Source organism: Panulirus ornatus, chromosome 37 (assembly GCF_036320965.1).
Source record: "Panulirus ornatus isolate Po-2019 chromosome 37, ASM3632096v1, whole genome shotgun sequence".
Lineage (NCBI taxonomy): Eukaryota > Metazoa > Arthropoda > Malacostraca > Decapoda > Palinuridae > Panulirus > Panulirus ornatus.
The window spans coordinates 26,196,906-26,217,717 of NC_092260.1; the positions used below are offsets into that span (position 1 = coordinate 26,196,906).

Here is a 20,812-nt window from a genome sequence, read left to right on the forward strand (position 1 = left end):
GATGTGGTATACCGGGGTTGATGTGCTGTCAGTGGATTGAATCAGGGCATGTGAAGCGTCTGGGGTAAACCATGGAAAGCTGTGTAGGTATGTATATTTGCGTGTGTGGACGTATGTATATACATGTGTATGGGGGTGGGTTGGGCCATTTCTTTCGTCTGTTTCCTTGCGCTACCTCGCAAACGCTGGAGACAGCGACAAAGCAAAAAAAAAAAAAAAAAAAGTAGTAAATCAGTCTTATTTTTTCGTATAGTGCAAAACATTTGTCTCAGATTTTTAGATAAAGTGGTTGGTTATTTTACAGGTACTATGTGAGTACGCCCTCACCGTGCTTGGGTGTAACCTGCAGGATGAAGGAAGCTGAACGTTCTCCTTCTCCTGGCATGGGCAGTGGCCGTGCTGGACCCAGAGGGTCAGTGGCATCACTCAACTCATTGGGTGGCAGTGTGCATGATGAACTTTTCCGCTCTCCCAGACATGCAGAGGCAGCTCTACGTCGTATGGAGGCATACTATGCCCGGGGCCAACTCTGTGATGTTACTCTGGTGGCAGGTCAGTTTTGCATTTCAGCTATTAGTATCAAAGGATTAATTTAGCTGGACTAGTAAAAAAAATTCTCTGAATACTAAGGGGGAGATACCCATGAAGACATTTGTGTCATATTCCATGAAATATCTGATACTATTCCATGGGCACAAGCAGAAATTGTTTTATCTTTTGTTGGAAATAAAGCTGTTCATTTTATATAGGAGAACATGGTCAGTAAAGTATGAGTGTTATAGCAATTAAGAATATGAATACCAAGAATTGGCAGTGTTGTGCTTATGGTATATGGAGGTAGGTTCCAATGAATTGAAGCAGTGAAGGATTTTCACAAGAGGCATAAAGTGATTGACATATTTTGCACAAATACTTTTGAAACCTTTGTAAAGTTTGTGTTATATAAATGAAAACAGTTTATTACAGTGTTGGCACAGCTTTGATTTGTGATGTGTCAGGGTCTGTTTCATAGTATGCTTGCCATAGAATATTGTAAATCAGGTATCATCTACTGAGCCAGACTTTGAATTATGATGTGGGCAGGATGTGTTTCATGGTAAGCATGGTGATGGTGTCATGTTAGCAGTATGTATCAAATAGCTTTCCAAGTTAAAGCAAATTTTGAAGTAGATATGTTCCATATTTTGCTAGTCTTTCATGTTTTGAACAGGATGTGATGCTTTGTCAAACAGGACATAAAGAGATGTGAGCAGGATGTGCTAGGTGGTGAAACAGATTGTGGTATCAAAGAGTGCCATAAGGAAAGTGCGTTACTTATCTTGTGGATAGTTCACGTAGTCTGCTGAAGGGACTTTACCCAACACATGATAGATTAGAGCCACTAGAATAGTGATTCATTGTTGACTGAGTTTTGGAACCCAGTGACGTGTACCCTAGATCTGTCAACGTGTTAATGAGTGAAGGTCTTCTTCTACAGAAGGGAAACTTTCTTGGTATATTTCATTTATCCAAGATTAGAAATAAAAAATAGTTTGAAAAAGAGTCTGTTTGCAGATGACCTAATGGAAATATTTCACATAAGGTAAGTATTAATATCTTCCTCTTTATAGGAAACCGTCGCATTAAAGCTCACCGGTTGGTGTTGAGTGCAGCGAGTGACTACTTTGCTGCCATGTTTACATCACCAGTTTTGGAAGCTACCCAGGAGGAAGTGGCCATGAGAGACATGGACTCTGATGCTCTCTTAACTCTGGTCAACTACTGCTACACAGGTAAATCCAATTGTCTTTAATTAACTTCAACTGCATCTTTAAGTCTCCTTTGATTTCACTTTCTGTGTATTTGTATATCCTCTTTTGTTACTGTGGTACAGATAAATCATCTTTCCTTTAGGTACTGGCTTCACTCAGGCATATCCTTATTATTATCTGCTCATATGTAGTTTATGCCTTTGGCTATTGCTATCTTCAATTTCCATCCTTGTCAGCTTCTGCTTTACAGTTGAGTCTTGTCCGCCATGGCCTTCTGTTTAGGTCTACTGCTGTACAGGTAAGTCCTCCTCATTCTTGAAAGGCTGCTGCTGTACAGGTAAGCCCTTTCAGGACTTGCATACTGCTGCAAAATTGGTAAGCACTCCTTACATTTGTCAGTTATTGCTCCTTAATTAAGTCCTCTTTACTCTGCTTAACTACTATTATGCAAGAAGTTCCTTCTAGTTCTTTTCAGCCACTTTCACTCTCATAAGTCCTTCTCACTCTTGATGGTTACTACTACTCAGGTGAGCCCTTTCAAATCAGGAAAACTTTTGCTGAACAGAAAAATCCTTCACATTCTTTTTAATACTTTTAAACTGGTATGTACAGTTCATTCTTGTTAATTTCTTTTACAAAGCTGATTTCTTGATTTTGTCAGTGACTGCTTTTGTCAGTACTCTTTCACAATTTCTTTCCCTCAAGAAGCTTCACTTACAGGTAAGATGTTTATAAACACTCCATACATGGAATTGGAACAGAAAAATCTATGCAAGACGGAAGTCGACTTTGAAGGACTACCTCCAGAATGGCTACTGACAAAATCTTTGATGAAAAACAGTGCAGGAGTACACTCATCTCTGACTTAGTGAGATTAGATATTATGCTGGTGAAAATTTCAAGTAAACTAGATGAATGCTTACTCAAGCTGCTTGGAATATGTGAGATCTTTTTTTTCAGGAAGAACCCTTCTAAGGCCTCCAACAGATAGCTAATGCCCCTGTCTAGGTCTTTTCAGATAGTGAAAGAAAATATTGGTTAAGGACATGTACAAGATAATGTTGTGGTGGCATACAGAACCATTAACAGTGTTGTTGGTTGTTACTTCCTTTTTTGTACTTTGTTGTATGTCATAATAGAGATGTTACTTTATGTAGAATTCTTGACCAGAGGCCATGTGCTTACAGACTATTAGGGAACTTTTGATGCCTAATATTTGTTACAAAAAGAATGTCTAAAATATTCAGCCCTAGGTATGTGGAGAGGGTTCTGTGAGAGTCATGTTGTACAGGAGAATAAGGTTCAAATAGTTAGGTATGTAAAAGACAAAGAAATTCATGTTTATTCACAATGTACCTTTATTACTTATGCAGATGATATTACATGTTCAGTATGTGGGAGACGAAAAAGAAAGTGAGATTTTCATGAAGGGTGATAGAATTATTTTGAGTAATGTTAGTAGAGCAAGTCTACCTCAGGGATAGGCATCTGTGCCGTTTTGCCAATCTACAGGGTTTGGGATCCCATATTTGTGAAATTAATTTCTGCAAAAGGTAAATGTCTGTGTGTGTGTGATCCGGTCCATGTAAATTGAAGATAATAGACGATAGATGTATAGATAGGATATTACTGATTTATATGTTAGGACAGAAATATTCATTAAATGCAAATATACTAATAATGATTTTGATTTGAATTGCAAGTGCATGCTCTTATATATCAGCTTGTTTAGCAACCTTTGGGAAGAATTAAAATTCTTTTCCGTACTCAGGTACCCTAGAATTGCATGAAGATACAGTGGAAGTTGTGCTGTCTACAGCTCATCATTTGTTGCTTACTGAAGTAGTAGATGTGTGCTGTGAGTTCCTCACCAAGCAGCTTCACCCAGCAAATTGCCTTGGTATACAATTATTTGCAGACACTCAGGGATGCTCTGAACTTCACCGCCTAGCATCTACATACACAGCAGTGAGTTATCTTTGAGTATTTTCTTGATTTAATCTCTTGGCCATTTATCATTTTGTGTGTTAAAGAAAATTCACCTTGCTTTTATGATCAAATGGTATAGTTCTGTAAGATAACACAACAAAGGCCATCACAGTAGCATATGACATTTCCTGTAGTCATTAGAGGAGTAAGTTATAGATGGCATTAACATTTATTATGTGTAAGTGAATGTTCTTGCCCCTCTGCTGTGACCACAGCTGTAGCCTTTTATTGTGTACATACTAGTAAACTGGATTTTTTTTTTTAAATATTGACCCTGCATTTGTAGCCATACTAGTAAACTGGATTTTTTTTTTTTAAATATTGACCCTGCATTTGTAGCAACACTTTTATTCCCATATAAAGTGTTCTCTCAGTGCTGCCTCATAAGAATTATTTCTAAATACTCTACCTGAATTATTGTTGATACTGGTTGACAGCATCACTGAGTTTGTTTGGCTGGACTTCCCTAAACTTTCTGCATATTAGCATCTTTCTTGTGATGCACTTTCTGCTGTTTCTAGGACTTCAGGCTCTCAGCTTCTATCCAGGCTGAAAGTGCACTAATTCATCTTGGAAGTTCTTTTTGGGATAGAATGATAAAGGTTACAGTTCCCTGCTAAAACTTGTTTGTTGATCATACTTTTTATCATACAAGATGGTACTCTTTGTTCAAACTTTGTAATTATAACCTTGGAAAAGGCCATAGTGCAGCTGCTGATAACAGATTACATTGTTCTTGAAAGTTTTTGTGGTTAAGTTTTTGAGTTTGCTTTGAATATTTGTTAGTAAATTTCATAAACTATTAAATCATCTGGACACTATTTTTTGCAAATCTATTTTCATGTTCTGCATGCTTTTTTAATCTGCTCACTGCCTCTCAGATAGCTTGATGTGGTTCTCTTGATGAATTCTTGGCTTATAAAATTTCTGATCCACCTGTTGCATTATTTCTTCTGACTGATTACCTCCAATAGCACACCATTCAAACTACTCCATAACCATCCACCAGCTTCACACTTTGGAAACCTATAGTTACAGGTCCTATGTCTCCCAACAAACACAGTGGTGTTTATTGCACTCTTTCATCCATCCAGTATCCCATCATTTCTTATATTTGTACCCTCCTAACATGAAATTTTATTTCTTGTCAGGCATGTTTCCTGATTTTTATGAAAAGCAGTTTTCATTTTTTTCATAATCCCCAAATATCATCTCATAAAATCTATTTCATTAACTTAAATGTTGGACTATTCATCTTTACCACCCTTTAAATATTATTTTAAGAACTTGATAAATAGCCAAGACCAGTGATTGAGCAACACCCATGCAGATCTTTTATATTAATACTTATCACACAACAAGTAAAAAGAAAAAAATATGTGCCAAATTAAAAATTAGCAAAGTGAGAATTTTGGAAAATGCCTTCTTTGATAGATCTTTTTTATTTTTCTGTCCTGTAGGAGCATTTCCAGGAGGTCATGCAACACCAAGAATTTGTCCAGCTTCCTACAGAAGAAGCTGCTCACCTTTTAGCCTCTGATGATCTCAATGTACCTTCGGAAGAACTTATTTTTCAGGTTAGTGCTTACATTTACACATACATAGCAAAACTTCATTTACTGTGTGATTAAATGATTAATGGCTCATGACATGAAATGGAAAGAGCAATATTTTTTGATAATTTATTTTCTTTTTATGTAAGTAAAGATTAAAGTTTAATTTCAGGCACTGGTGTTATGGCTGAAACATGACCTCGAAACCCGTACAAAGGATATGGCTCGTCTCTTAAGTTTAGTGAAACTTCCTCTTCTCTCACCACAGGTATTATGTTTATGGCAACTTTCTACAGTGAAATACCCTTTCTTCTGTCTGTTTTTGCTATTTGTGGGATTAGAAGGGATTATGCTGTCAGAAGGTGACTGATGTGGTATCGAAAGGTTTGTGTTGTCCGAAGCTCACTGCCTTACCCAGTTGATGCCAGATTACTTGCGGGATTCTTCAAATGTTCATTAGAACTGAAATGTGTATATGTGTATATGTCAAAAGAAGTAAAAGCCGTATAAGGAAACCATAAGAAAAAATTATAAATTTGGTTGCTTTGAACCCTTGTGTAGTTCCATTGGAATTTTCTCTGTAATTGTATCCCTTTAACAGCAGGATTGCCACGGAAACCCCATAACCACTTGAAAAAAGTTTTCCTTTATGAATTGATAGACTGGCAGCCAAATGTAAAAGAAAATATACTAGAAGTAATTTACTTTTTTGTGTTGGCCTGGTATAATGCTGAGGGGAAGGCCACCTGTGATATATGCAAGTAGGTTGGTGGAATACTGGAGGGAGAGAAATAGTGGAAGAATGTATGGAAAGTGTATGCAAAGGAGGCATGTAAGGACAGGGATAAGTGGAGACTTTTTTGCCATGGCTACCCCTTGATGGGAGTTCTGGAGGGAATGGGCATCAGAGATATAGATAGATAGATAGATATAATGCTGAATGGTTGGAGGAAGGAATGAGACTGACACATTTGACAACTTGAGATAAGAGTTGATGACATGCAGCTCTTGTTTTTTCATTCTAAAGAATATGGCTACTCTTATTTCTTGTAGAGGCACAGTGTTTGGTAACGAAGAATATGAATAAATTTATTAGCATCATGCCGCACACACTAAAAATGAGTGGGAGGATGGGTTGTGGTTAGCTTATCTGGGGCATCCTTCATCACCTCAAAAGAGGACATGGGGGTTCCATTTCTTTGTATCGCATATGGTAGAATATATTGAATTTGTGTTGTATATGGTATATGTGATGTTAGTGAGCCTTGGCTTTGATTCAGTAAATTGTACATGACAGTGAACACATGTATGCAAATGAGGTTATTCATATGCTCCTGATGCTACCCTAACAAGCACTTAGGAAGAAAAATGAAGGCAAGTTCACTTATCTGATTTTTCTTAGATATTGCAGAGTACATTTTCAAATGGTGCCATAAAATTGCACCCAGAAAGGCCATGGGTTATTTTCCTAGCCAAAAGAAAAGAATATAGACGCAGTGGCCCACATAAATCAGGCATTTACATAGTTAGCCTCCACTCCTTGTCAAGCTTCGGTAGCTCTCTTTGTGGCCAACAACCATGCCAGAGATAATTTTATTTTGTCCCTCTATACCTAGTATATGAACTTGAATGGACTTTTCTTAGATGATTATAAATCATGTGAAATTTCCATGATTGTAAAGCTAATGGCTTATTGTCTATTAAAGCAGTATACTGAGATGTTGGTAATGATATAGCTACTGATGTAGGCATGAGATAAATTATTGGACATTTATCCTGAAATTAATACATAGTGCTTTAAGTATTAATGATACAGACTTGGTGTAGCTTCATAATGGTATTGATAATGCTAATCAGGGCAGTTTAAAAATGTAGGTACTGCTGTTTAGTAAAGTACCATGGCCTTTTTAGTCATTGGATTCTCACAGGGATCTGGGAATATTTTACTTGTTTACAGAATATGTTGTAGTGGTGATGTACAACATTGAGTAGTTAGCATAATATATATAGTAATATAAAGGTAGTTTGTATAATTCATAGTTGTATAAAAGTGGTTTGTAGAATTTATAGTTGTAGAATTTTCATTTAGGGAAGGCATTTTCACTTTGAGTAACAATGATATGATTTTTAGTTAATTCTCTTTAAAAATGAGCCATTTAACAATATGTTAAGTACTCATTGAGTAGTTAGCATAATATATATAGTAGTATAAAGGTAGTTTGTATAATTCATAGTTGTATAAAAGTGGTTTGTAGAATTTATAGTTGTAGAATTTTCATTTAGGGAAGGCATTTTCACTTTGAGTAACAATGATATGATTTTTAGTTAATTCTCTTTAAAAATGAGCCATTTAACAATATGTTAAGTACTCATGATTAGTCATATAAACATTTGTTTTATTTTTTTTATCTATTATACTTAGTCACTGTCTCCCATGTTAGCGAATTAGTGCAAGGAAACAGACAAAAGAATGGCCCAACCCACCCACATACACATGTATATACATAACGCCCACACACGCACATATACATACCTACACATTTCAACGTATATATACATATACACAGACAGACATATATACATATCCATATTTGCTGCCTTCATCCATTCCCGTCACCACCGTGCCATGCATGTGAAATGACACCCCTCTCCCCCCCACGCACGTGTGAGGTAGCTCAAGGAAAAGACAACAAAGGCCACATTCGTTCACACTCAGTCTGTAGCTGTCATTTGTAATGCTCTGAAACCACAGCTCCCTTTCCACATCCAGGCCCCACAAAACTTTCCATGGTTAACCCCAGATGCTTCACATGCCCTGGTTCAATCCATTGACAGCACGTAGACCCCGGTATACCACATCATTCCAATTCATTCTACTCCTTGCATGCCTTTCACCCTCCAGTATGTTCAGGCCCCGATCACTCAGAATCTTTTTCACTCCATCCTTCTACCTCCAATTTGGTCTCCCACTTGTCCTCGTTGTCTCCACCGCTGACACATGTATCCTCTTTGTCAATCTTTCCTCACTCATTTTCTCCGTGTGACCAATACACCCTCTTCTGCTCTCTCAACCACACTTTTTATTACCACACATCTCTCTTACCCTTTCATTACTTACTCAATCAAACCACCTCATACCACATATTGTCCTCAAACATTTCATTTCCACACATCCACCCTCCTTCGCACAACCCTATTTATTGGGATGTAAGTTTGAATGGAGAAAAACTGGAAGAAGTGAAATGTTTTAGATATCTGGGTGTGGATTTAGCAGTGGATGGAACTATGGAAGTGGAAGTGAGTCACAGGGTGGAGGAGGGGGCGAAGGTTCTGGGAGCATTGAAAAATGTGTGGAAAGTGAGAACGTTTTATATATGGGTGAATTTTCGTAAATAAAAAAGCCTTGGTTAAGGATAAAGTGATTATGAAAACTAATTATGAAAAGTTTAAATTGTTGTCATTGTTAAGCAAGTGAGAGTTATAAGAACTTAAATATAATGAATTATGTGATTATGTAAGGTGTGCAGGTAAAGGGAAAAATATTATTATAAAAAGCTACAGAAGAATGTCTTCTTTGCAAGCTATTTTGGGTGATTGTGGATGAATTTGTTGAATGGATTATTACACCCTTGCAGGCAGGTTTTTGACAAGTTCTGCAGAAAAGTGCACGGAAAGTGTTTGGATACACATTTGATAAAGATAGCAGAAATACTTTGGAAAGCTTTGACTGTGTGTTATGCTTTGAAAACTTGTGAGTGCTGTTTCTTTACCATGTATGATCATGGGAGTTGTGATGATAATGAATAAAAGCAAAATCTGGCTAGGAATGTTTATTTCATGTGGAGTGATTCACTGGCTTGTTATACTAGTATTAAAAGTCCTTTTTAACATACTGTTTTTCTTATTAAGATACATTTGTAGCCAAGAAGGTGAGATATCAATATAAACTCTCAGTATGACTGAGTAGACTACCACAGTGGAGAAATAAGTTCACAATTGCTTCTGTGTATTTGAAAATTATTTTTAATAGGTTTGTGCCCATATAGTGACCTAGTTTTTGTTGGCTGTGAGGGAGGGGCATTTAGAAGAAATGGTAGAATGGTTTACATATGCTTTTGTTTGCTTTAAGACTTTCAGAGGATGTTGTAATTTGCTAAGAGATAAGGTTTAGGTGGCCTCTTAAGATATTTGTGTGGCAGTGGTGGAAATTTTGTTTTTATGCAGAGAGAGACATAACTTCTCTGTTGAAGCATGTTATGTTATTATATCATGTTTTTCAGTTCCTGACTGATCACATAGAAACCAATTCACTCTTCAAAGAAAATAGAGAATGCCAAGAGTTGATCCTGGAAGCTCTCAAGTACCATTTACTGCCAGAAAGACGGTCCACACTTCAGTCACCACGCACCAGGCCTAGAAAATCCACTGTTGGGGACCTCTATGTTGTTGGGGGCATGGACTCCAATAAGGGTGGGTGGAGAGGAAGTAAGATTAAGATCTCTTTTTGTTGTTTTTATTGGATACTAAACATGAAGGACTTGTAATCTTGAACTTGTCAGGCAATATACAGGTGGGCAACCATTAACTCTTGAAATATAAATTAAATAGATGTGACCACCAATCATCTTGTAGGGTCATCTTACTGGAAGCAGATAGGCCTTATTAACCAGGAGCAACCATTCTGTCTTATGCGAGCAGTTATTTCTTTGTAAGATTCCATCACTACCTTTGATTCCTAAGATGGTTATGTTATTCTTTCCATCTGGTTACCAAAACCTTTGCAAGATTCAAGCTTTACTGTGGTTGGTATTCTTGGAATATTTGTTCTATTTTTTTTTTATTACTCTTGCTGCTTTGTTTGAATTTTTAAAGAGGATTTTAGACTACAGTTTTTTCTAAGGTTGAAAAAAGTTGTCCAGGATGTTCTAATTTTCCCATTTATGGCAGTGACACTACAGCATAGCATTAGTTAAACCATTTGCGTGGTTGGTAGTCACATGCGAGATTTCAAACATTCAATGTTCATAATTCTCCATCTAAATCTAGCCTGACATCTTTTAGGTTCTTAAGTCTTTCTACTTTATGCCTGTCATGGCAGTAATATTTTATGAATAAAGCAGTGCCTTCCTTGAAACATTTTAGAGTGAGAAAAACTTCTTTTTATATGCATGTACTGCACTGATTGTTTTTTAGGTAAATTTGTTCAATCAAACCAAATACTGCATGATAATTTCAGTAGAAATGTACGTATTTTCCATTCCGTCATCAGATATCTGCTTTTATAAAGATATTTCTTTACCATAGTAAATGCTTATTTATCTCTGTAACACCCTTTTTTGGGGTCTAATTTTTCACAGACAGCTGATTTGGATGTTTGTGTGTTTTTATATATGTTCTCTGCTCATCTTTCTTACCACAGTAAGATAAAAACTGAGCCCTAAAAGAAAAATCCTTGCTTTGCTTATTCTTTTTTTCTACTTTTAGAGAAACAGCCGTTGAGAATTTTGTTTTCATTATACTTGTAGAAAGTTGTAGAGCAGAAGAGGAGGATTTACAGCCCTTCCCCGAAAAAGCAAAGGAATATATATATCTTTTTTCTTTCATACTATTCACCATTTCCCGCCTAAGCGAGGTATCATTAAGAACAGAGGACTGGGCCTCTGAGGAAACATCCTCACCCGGCCCCCTTCTCTGTTCCTTCCTTTGGAAAATTAAAATATATATATATTTTTTTTTTTTTTTTTTTTTTTTTTTTAATTTTCCAAAAGAAGGAACAGAGAAGGGGGCCAGGTGAGGGTATTCCCTCAAAGGCCCAGTCCTCTGTTCTTAACGCTACCTCGCTATCGCAGGAAATGGCGAATAGTATGAAAAAAAAAAAAAATATATATATATATATATATATATATATATATATATATATATATATATATATATATATATATATATATATATATATATTTTTTTTTTTTTTTTTTTTTTTTTCTTCAAACTATTCGCTATTTCCCGCATCAGCAAGGTAGCGTTAAGAACAGAGGACTGGGCCTCTGAGGGAACATCCTCACCTGGCCCCCTTCTCTGTTCCTTCTTTTGGAAAATTAAAAAAAAAAACGAGGGGAAGATTTCCAGCCCCCCGCTCCCTCCCCTTTTAGTCGCCTTCTACGACACGCAGGGAATACGTGGGAAGTATTCTTTCTCCCCTATCCCCTGGGATAATATATATATTTTTTTTTTTTTTTTTTTTTTTTTTTTTTTATACTTTGTCGCTGTCTCCCGCGTTTGCGAGGTAGCGCAAGGAAACAGACGAAAGAAATGGCCCCCCCCCCCATACACATGTACATACACACGTCCACACACGCAAATATACATACCTACACAGCTTTCCATGGTTTACCCCAGACGCTTCACATGCCTTGCTTCAATCCACTGACAGCACGTCAACCCCTGTATACCACATGACTCCAATTCACTCTATTTCTTGCCCTCCTTTCACCCTCCTGCATGTTCAGGCCCCGATCACACAAAATCTTTTTCACTCCATCTTTCCACCTCCAATTTGGTCTCCCTCTTCTCCTCGTTCCCTCCACCTCCGACACATATATCCTCTTGGTCAATCTCTCCTCACTCATTCTCTCCATGTGCCCAAACCATTTCAAAACACCCTCTTCTGCTCTCTCAACCACGCTCTTTTTATTTCCACACATCTCTCTTACCCTTACGTTACTTACTCGCTCAAACCACCTCACACCACACATTGTCCTCAAACATCTCATTTCCAGCACATCCATCCTCCTGCGCACATCTCTATCCATAGCCCACGCCTCGCAACCATACAGCATTGTTGGTACCACTATTCCCTCAAACATACCCATTTTTGCTTTCCGAGATAATGTTCTCGACTTCCACACATTTTTCAAGGCTCCCAAAATTTTCGCCCCCTCCCCCACCCTATGATCCACTTCCGCTTCCATGGTTCCATCCGCTGACAGATCCACTCCCAGATATCTAAAACACTTCACTTCCTCCAGTTTTTCTCCATTCAAACTCACCTCCCAATTGACTTGACCCTCACCCCTACTGTACCTAATAACCTTGCTCTTATTCACATTTACTCTCAACTTTCTTCTTCCACACACTTTACCAAACTCAGTCACCAGCTTCTGCAGTTTCTCACATGAATCAGCCACCAGCGCTGTATCATCAGCGAACAACAATTGACTCACTTCCCAAGCTCTCTCATCCCCAACAGACTTCATACTTGCCCCTCTTTCCAGGACTCTTGCATTTACCTCCTTTACAACCCCATCCATAAACAAATTAAACAACCATGGAGACATCACACACCCCTGCCGCAAACCTACATTCACTGAGAACCAATCACTTTCCTCTCTTCCTACACGTACACATGCCTTACATCCTCGATAAAAACTTTTCACTGCTTCTAACAACTTGCCTCCCACACCATATATTCTTAATACCTTCCACAGAGCATCTCTATCAACTCTATCATATGCCTTCTCCAGATCCATAAATGCTACATACAAATCCCTTTGCTTTTCTAAGTATTTCTCACATACATTCTTCAAAGCAAACACCTGATCCACACATCCTCTACCACTTCTGAAACCGCACTGCTCTTCCCCAATCTGATGCTCTGTACATGCCTTCACCCTCTCAATCAATACCCTCCCATATAATTTACCAGGAATACTCAACAAACTTATACCTCTGTAATTTGAGCACTCACTCTTATCCCCTTTGCCTTTGTACAATGGCACTATGCACGCATTCCGCCAATCCTCAGGCACCTCACCATGAGTCATACATACATTAAATAACCTTACCAACCAGTCAACAATACAGTCACCCCCTTTCTTAATAAATTCCACTGCAATACCATCCAAACCTGCTGCCTTGCCGGCTTTCATCTTCCGCAAAGCTTTTACTACCTCTTCTCTGTTTACCAAATCATTTTCCCTAACCCTCTCACTTTGCACACCACCTCGACCAAAACACCCTATATCTGCCACTCTGTCATCAGACACATTCAACAAACCTTCAAAATACTCATTCCATCTCCTTCTCACATCACCGCTACTTGTTATCACCTCCCCATTTACGCCCTTCACTGAAGTTCCCATTTGCTCCCTTGTCTTACGCACCCTATTTACCTCCTTCCAGAACATCTTTTTATTCTCCCTAAAATTTACTGATAGTCTCTCACCCCAACTCTCATTTGCCCTTTTTTTCACCTCTTGCACCTTTCTCTTGACCTCCTGTCTCTTTCTTTTATACTTCTCCCACTCAATTGCATTTTTTCCCTGCAAAAATCGTCCAAATGCCTCTCTCTTCTCTTTCACTAATACTCTTACTTCTTCATCCCACCACACACTACCCTTTCTAAACAGCCCACCTCCCACTCTTCTCATGCCACAAGCATCTTTTGCGCAATCCATCACTGATTCCCTAAATACATCCCATTCCTCCCCGACTCCCCTTACTTCCATTGTTCTCACCTTTTTCCATTCTGTACATATATATATATATATATATATATATATATATATATATTTATATATATATATATATTCTTTCAAACTATTCACCATTTCCCGCATTAGCAAGGTAGCGTTAAGAACAGAGGACTGGGCCTCTGAGGGAATATCCTCACCTGGCCCCCTTCTCTGTTCCTTCTTTTGGAAAATTAAAAAAAAAACAAGAGGGGAGGATTTCCAGCCCCCCGCTCCCTCCCCTTTTAGTCGCCTTCTATGACACGCAGGGAATACGTGGGAAGTACTCTTTCTCCCCTATCCCCAGGGATATATATATATGTTGTTCGCTGATGATACAGCGCTGGTGGCTGATTCATGTGAGAAACTGCAGAAGCTGGTGACTGAGTTTGGTAAAGTGTGTGAAAGAAGAAAGTTAAGAGTAAATGTGAATAAGAGCAAGGGTATTAGGTACAGTAGGGTTGAGGGTCAAGTCAATTGGGAGGTAAGTTTGAATGGAGAAAAACTGGAGGAAGTAGTGTTTTAGATATCTGGGAGTGGATCTGCCAGCGGATGGAACCATGGAAACGGAAGTGGATCATAGGGTGGGGGAGGGGGCGAAAATTCTGGGAGCCTTGAAGAATGTGTAGAAGTCGAGAGCATTATCTCGGAAAGCAAAAATGGGCATGTTTGAAGGAATAGTGGTTCCAACAATGTTGTATGGTTGTGAGGCGTGGGCTATGGATAGAGTTGTGCGCGGGTGGATGGATGTGCTGGAAATGAGATGTTTGAGGACAATGTGTGGTGTGAGGTGGTTTGATCGAGTAAGTAATGTAAGGGTACGAGAGATGTGTGGAAATAAAAAGAGCATGGTTGAGAGAGCAGAAGAGGGTGTTTTGAAATGGTTTGGGCACATGGAGAGAATGAGTGAGGAAAGATTGACCAAGAGGATATATGTGTCGGAGGTGGAGGGAACGAGGAGAAGTGGGAGACCTAATTGGAGGTGGAAAGATGGAGTGAAAAAGATTTTGAGTGATCGGGGCCTGAACATGCAGGAGGGTGAAAGGCGGAAAATTGTGTGGGGCCTGGATGTGGAAAGGGAGCTGTGGTTTCGGGCATTATTGCATGACAGCTGGAGACTGAGTGTGAACGAATGGGGCCTTTGTTATATTTTCCTAGCGCTACCTCGCACACATGAGGGGGGAGGGGGATGGTATTCCATGTGTGGCGAGGTGGCGATGGGAATGAATAAAGGCAGGCAGTGTGAATTGTGTGCATGGGTATATATGTATGTGTCTGTGTGTGTATATATATGTGTACATTGAGATGTATGGGTGTGTATGTTTGCGTGTGTGGACGTGTGTGTATATACATGTGTATGGGGGTGCGTTGGGCCATTTCTTTCTTCTGTTTCCTTGCGCTACCTCGCAAATGCGGGAGACAGCGACAAAGCAAAATAAATAAGATAAATAAATAAATAATATCTGGGGATAGGGGAGAAAGAATACTTCCCACGTATTCCCTGCATGTTGTAGAAGGCGACTAAAAGGGGAGGGAGCGGGTGGCTGGAAATCCTCCCCTCTCGCTTTTTTTTTTTTAATTTTCCAAAAGAGGGAACAGAGAAGGGGGCCAGGTGAGGATATTCCCTTAAAGGCCCAGTCCTCTGTTTTCAACGCTACCTCGCTAATGCGGGAAATGGCGAATAGTATGAAAAAAGAAAAAAAAAAAAAAAAAAAAATATATATATATATATATATATATATATATATATATATATATATATATTTTGATATATATATATATATATATATATATATATATATATATTATCCCTGGGGATAGGGGATTAAGAATACTTCCCACGTATTCCCTGCGTGTCGTAGAAGGCGACTAAAAGGGGAGAGAGCTGGGGGCTGGAAATCCTCCCCTCTCGTTTTTTTTTTAAATTTTCCAAAAGAAGGAACAGAGGGGGCCAGGTGAGGATATTCCAAAAAAGGCCCAGTCCTCTGTTCTTAGCGCTACCTCGCTAACGTGGGAAATGGCGAATAGTTTAAAAGAAAGAAAGAATATATATATATATATATATATATATTCTAAGTACTTCTCACATACATTCTTCAAAGCAAACACCTGATCCACACATCCTCTACCACTTCTGAAACCGCACTGCTCTTCCCCAATCTGATGCTCTGTACATGCCTTCACCCTCTCAATCAATACCCTCCCATATAATTTACCAGGAATACTCAACAAACTTATACCTCTGTAATTTGAGCACTCACTCTTTTCCCCTTTGCCTTTGTACAATGGCACTATGCACGCATTCCGCCAATCCTCAGGCACCTCACCATGAGTCATACATACATTAAATAACCTTACCAACCAGTCAACAATACAGTCACCCCCTTTCTTAATAAATTCCACTGCAATATGGATCTGGAGAAGGCATATGATAGAGTTGATAGAGATGCTCTGTGGAAGGTATTAAGAATATATGGTGTGGGAGGCAAGTTGTTAGAAGCAGTGAAAAGTTTTTATCGAGGATGTAAGGCATGTGTACGTGTAGGAAGAGAGGAAAGTGATTGGTTCTCAGTGAATGTAGGTTTGCGGCAGGGGTGTGTGATGTCTCCATGGTTGTTTAATTTGTTTATGGATGGGGTTGTAAAGGAGGTAAATGCAAGAGTCCTGGAAAGAGGGGCAAGTATGAAGTCTGTTGGGGATGAGAGAGCTTGGGAAGTGAGTCAATTGTTGTTCGCTGATGATACAGCGCTGGTGGCTGATTCATGTGAGAAACTGCAGAAGCTGGTGACTGAGTTTGGTAAAGTGTGTGGAAGAAGAAAGTTGAGAGTAAATGTGAATAAGAGCAAGGTTATTAGGTACAGTAGGGGTGAGGGTCAAGTCAATTGGGAGGTGAGTTTGAATGGAGAAAAACTGGAGGAAGTGAAGTGTTTTAGATATCTGGGAGTGGATCTGTCAGCGGATGGAACCATGGAAGCGGAAGTGGATCATAGGGTGGGGGAGGGGGCGAAAATTTTGGGAGCCTTGAAAAATGTGTGGAAGTCGAGAACATTATCTCGGAAAGCAAAAATGGGTATGTTTGAGGGAATAGTGGTTCCAACAATGCTGTATGGTTGCGAGGCGTGGGCTATGGATAGAGATGTGCGCAGGAGGATGGATGTGCTGGAAATGAGATGTTTGAGGACAATGTGTGGTGTGAGGTGGTTTGATCGAGTAAGTAACGTAAGGGTAAGAGAGATGTGTGGAAATAAAAAGAGCGTGGTCGAGAGAGCAGAAGAGGGTGTTTTGAAATGGTTTGGGCACATGGAGAGAATGAGTGAGGAGAGATTGACCAAGAGGATATATGTGTCGGAGGTGGAGGGAACGAGGAGAAGAGGGAGACCAAATTGGAGGTGGAAAGATGGAGTGAAAAAGATTTTGTGTGATCGGGGCCTGAACATGCAGGAGGGTGAAAGGAGGGCAAGAAATAGAGTGAATTGGAGTCATGTGGTATACAGGGGTTGACGTGCTGTCAGTGGATTGAAGCAAGGCATGTGAAGCGTCTGGGGTAAACCATGGAAAGCTGTGTAGGTATGTATATTTGCGTGTGTGGACGTGTGTATGTACATGTGTATGGGGGGGGGGGGTTGGGCCATTTCTTTCGTCTGTTTCCTTGCGCTACCTCGCAAACGCGGGAGACAGCGACAAAGTATAAAAAAAAAAAAAAAAAAAAAATATATATATATATATATATATATATATATATATATATATATATATATATATATATATATATTTTTTTTTCTTTTTTTGCTTTGTCGCTGTCTCCCACATTTGCGAGGTAGTACAAGGAAACAGATGAAAGAAATGGCCCAACCCACGCCCATACACATGTATATACATACGTCCACACACGCAAATATACATACTTGCACAGCTTTCCATGGTTTACCCCAGACGCTTCACATGCCTTGATTCAATCCACTGACAGCACGTCACCCCCGGTATACCACATCGCTCCAATTCACTCTATTCCTTGCCCTCCTTTCACCCTCCTGCATGTTCAGGCCCCGATCACACAAAATTTTTTTCACTCCATCTTTCCACCTCCAATTTGGTCTCCCTCTTCTCCTCGTTCCCTCCACCTCCGACACATATATCCTCTTTGTCAATCTTTCCTCATTCATTCTCTCCATGTGCCCAAACCATTTCAAAACACCCTCTTCTGCTCTCTCAACCACGCTCTTTTTATTTCCACACATCTCTCTTACCCTTACGTTACTTACTCGATCAAACCACCTCACAGCACACATTGTCCTCAAACATCTCATTTCCAGCACATCCATCCTCCTGCGCACAACTCTATCCATAGCCCACGCCTCGCAACCATACAACATTGTTGGAACCACTATTCCTTCAAACATGCCCATTTTTGCTTTCCGAGATAATGCTCTCGACTTCTACACATTCTTCAAGGCTCCCAGAATTTTCGCCCCCTCCCCCACCCTATGATCCACTTCCGTTTCCATGGTTCCATCCGCTGGCAGATTCACTCCCAGATATCTAAAACACTACTTCCTCCAGTTTTTCTCCATTCAAACTTACCTCCCAATTGACTTGACCCTCAACCCTACTGTACCTAATAACCTTGCTCTTATTCACATTTACTCTCAACTTTCTTCTTCCACACACTTTACCAAACTCAGTCACCAGCTTCTGCAGTTTCTCACATGAATCAGCCACCAGCGCTGTATCATCAGCGAACAACAATTGACTCACTTCCCAAGCTCTCTCATCCCCAACAGACTTCATACTTGCCCCTCTTTCCAGGACTCTTGCATTTACCTCCTTTACAACCCCATCCATAAACAAATTAAACAACCATGGAGACATCACACACCCCTGCCGCAAACCTACATTCACTGAGAACCAATCACTTTCCTCTCTTCCTACACGTACACATGCCTTACATCCTCGATAAAAACTTTTCACTGCTTCTAACAACTTGCCTCCCACACCATATATTCTTAATACCTTCCACAGAGCATCTCTATCAACTCTATCATATGCCTTCTCCAGATCCATAAATGCTACATACAAATCCCTTTGCTTTTCTAAGTATTTCTCACATACATTCTTCAAAGCAAACACCTGATCCACACATCCTCTACCACTTCTGAAACCGCACTGCTCTTCCCCAATCTGATGCTCTGTACATGCCTTCACCCTCTCAATCAATACCCTCCCATATAATTTACCAGGAATACTCAACAAACTTATACCTCTGTAATTTGAGCACTCACTCTTATCCCCTTTGCCTTTGTACAATGGCACTATGCACGCATTCCGCCAATCCTCAGGCACCTCACCATGAGTCATACATACATTAAATAACCTTACCAACCAGTCAACAATACAGTCACCCCCTTTCTTAATAAATTCCACTGCAATACCATCCAAACCTGCTGCCTTGCCGGCTTTCATCTTCCGCAAAGCTTTTACTACCTCTTCTCTGTTTACCAAATCATTTTCCCTAACCCTCTCACTTTGCACACCACCTCGACCAAAACACCCTATATCTGCCACTCTGTCATCAGACACATTCAACAAACCTTCAAAATACTCATTCCATCTCCTTCTCACATCACCGCTACTTGTTATCACCTCCCCATTTACGCCCTTCACTGAAGTTCCCATTTGCTCCCTTGTCTTACGCACCCTATTTACCTCCTTCCAGAACATCTTTTTATTCTCCCTAAAATTTACTGATAGTCTCTCACCCCAACTCTCATTTGCCCTTTTTTTCACCTCTTGCACCTTTCTCTTGACCTCCTGTCTCTTTCTTTTATACTTCTCCCACTCAATTGCATTTTTTCCCTGCAAAAATCGTCCAAATGCCTCTCTCTTCTCTTTCACTAATACTCTTACTTCTTCATCCCACCACACACTACCCTTTCTAAACAGCCCACCTCCCACTCTTCTCATGCCACAAGCATCTTTTGCGCAATCCATCACTGATTCCCTAAATACATCCCATTCCTCCCCGACTCCCCTTACTTCCATTGTTCTCACCTTTTTCCATTCTGTACATATATATATATATATATATATATATATATATATATATTTATATATATAATATATATTCTTTCAAACTATTCACCATTTCCCGCATTAGCAAGTAGCGTTAAGAACAGAGGACTGGGCCTCTGAGGGAATATCCTCACCTGGCCCCCTTCTCTGTTCCTTCTTTTGGAAAATTAAAAAAAAAACAAGAGGGGAGGATTTCCAGCCCCCCGCTCCCTCCCCTTTTAGTCGCCTTCTATGACACGCAGGGAATACGTGGGAAGTACTCTTTCTCCCCTATCCCCAGGGATATATATATATGTTGTTCGCTGATGATACAGCGCTGGTGGCTGATTCATGTGAGAAACTGCAGAAGCTGGTGACTGAGTTTGGTAAAGTGTGTGAAAGAAGAAAGTTAAGAGTAAATGTGAATAAGAGCAAGGGTATTAGGTACAGTAGGGTTGAGGGTCAAGTCAATTGGGAGGTAAGTTTGAATGGAGAAAAACTGGAGGAAGTAGTGTTTTAGATATCTGGGAGTGATCTGCCAGCGGATGGAACCATGGAAACGGAAGTGGATCATAGGGTGGGGGAGGGGGCGAAAATTCTGGGAGCCTTGAAGAATGTGTAGAAGTCGAGAGCATTATCTCGGAAAGCAAAAATGGGCATGTTTGAAGGAATAGTGGTTCCAACAATGTTGTATGGTTGTGAGGCGTGGGCTATGGATAGAGTTGTGCGCGGGTGGATGGATGTGCTGGAAATGAGATGTTTGAGGACAATGTGTGGTGTGAGGTGGTTTGATCGAGTAAGTAATGTAAGGGTACGAGAGATGTGTGGAAATAAAAAGAGCATGGTTGAGAGAGCAGAAGAGGGTGTTTTGAAATGGTTTGGGCACATGGAGAGAATGAGTGAGGAAAGATTGACCAAGAGGATATATGTGTCGGAGGTGGAGGGAACGAGGAGAAGTGGGAGA

The 20,812-nt window shown here is 39.7% G+C and overlaps 1 protein-coding gene across 5 annotated transcripts in view; it reads left to right on the top strand.

The window, feature by feature from the left end:
- LOC139760625 (kelch-like protein 5) overlaps positions 1 to 20,812 on the top strand; it is a 59,942-nt gene that overhangs the window by 28,011 nt on the left and 11,119 nt on the right. For 3 of the 5 annotated variants that reach the window (XM_071684029.1, XM_071684030.1, XM_071684027.1), the window contains 6 exons: positions 305 to 552; positions 1,611 to 1,772; positions 3,523 to 3,719; positions 5,201 to 5,317; positions 5,466 to 5,561; positions 9,574 to 9,778. In XM_071684029.1, coding sequence (XP_071540130.1) covers positions 351 to 552; positions 1,611 to 1,772; positions 3,523 to 3,719; positions 5,201 to 5,317; positions 5,466 to 5,561; positions 9,574 to 9,778 — 979 coding nt within the window. In that variant the 5' untranslated portion in view covers positions 305 to 350. The remainder of the gene's footprint in view (positions 1 to 304; positions 553 to 1,610; positions 1,773 to 3,522; positions 3,720 to 5,200; positions 5,318 to 5,465; positions 5,562 to 9,573; positions 9,779 to 20,812) is intronic. The other 2 variants (XM_071684031.1, XM_071684028.1) reach the window with 1 other exon arrangement.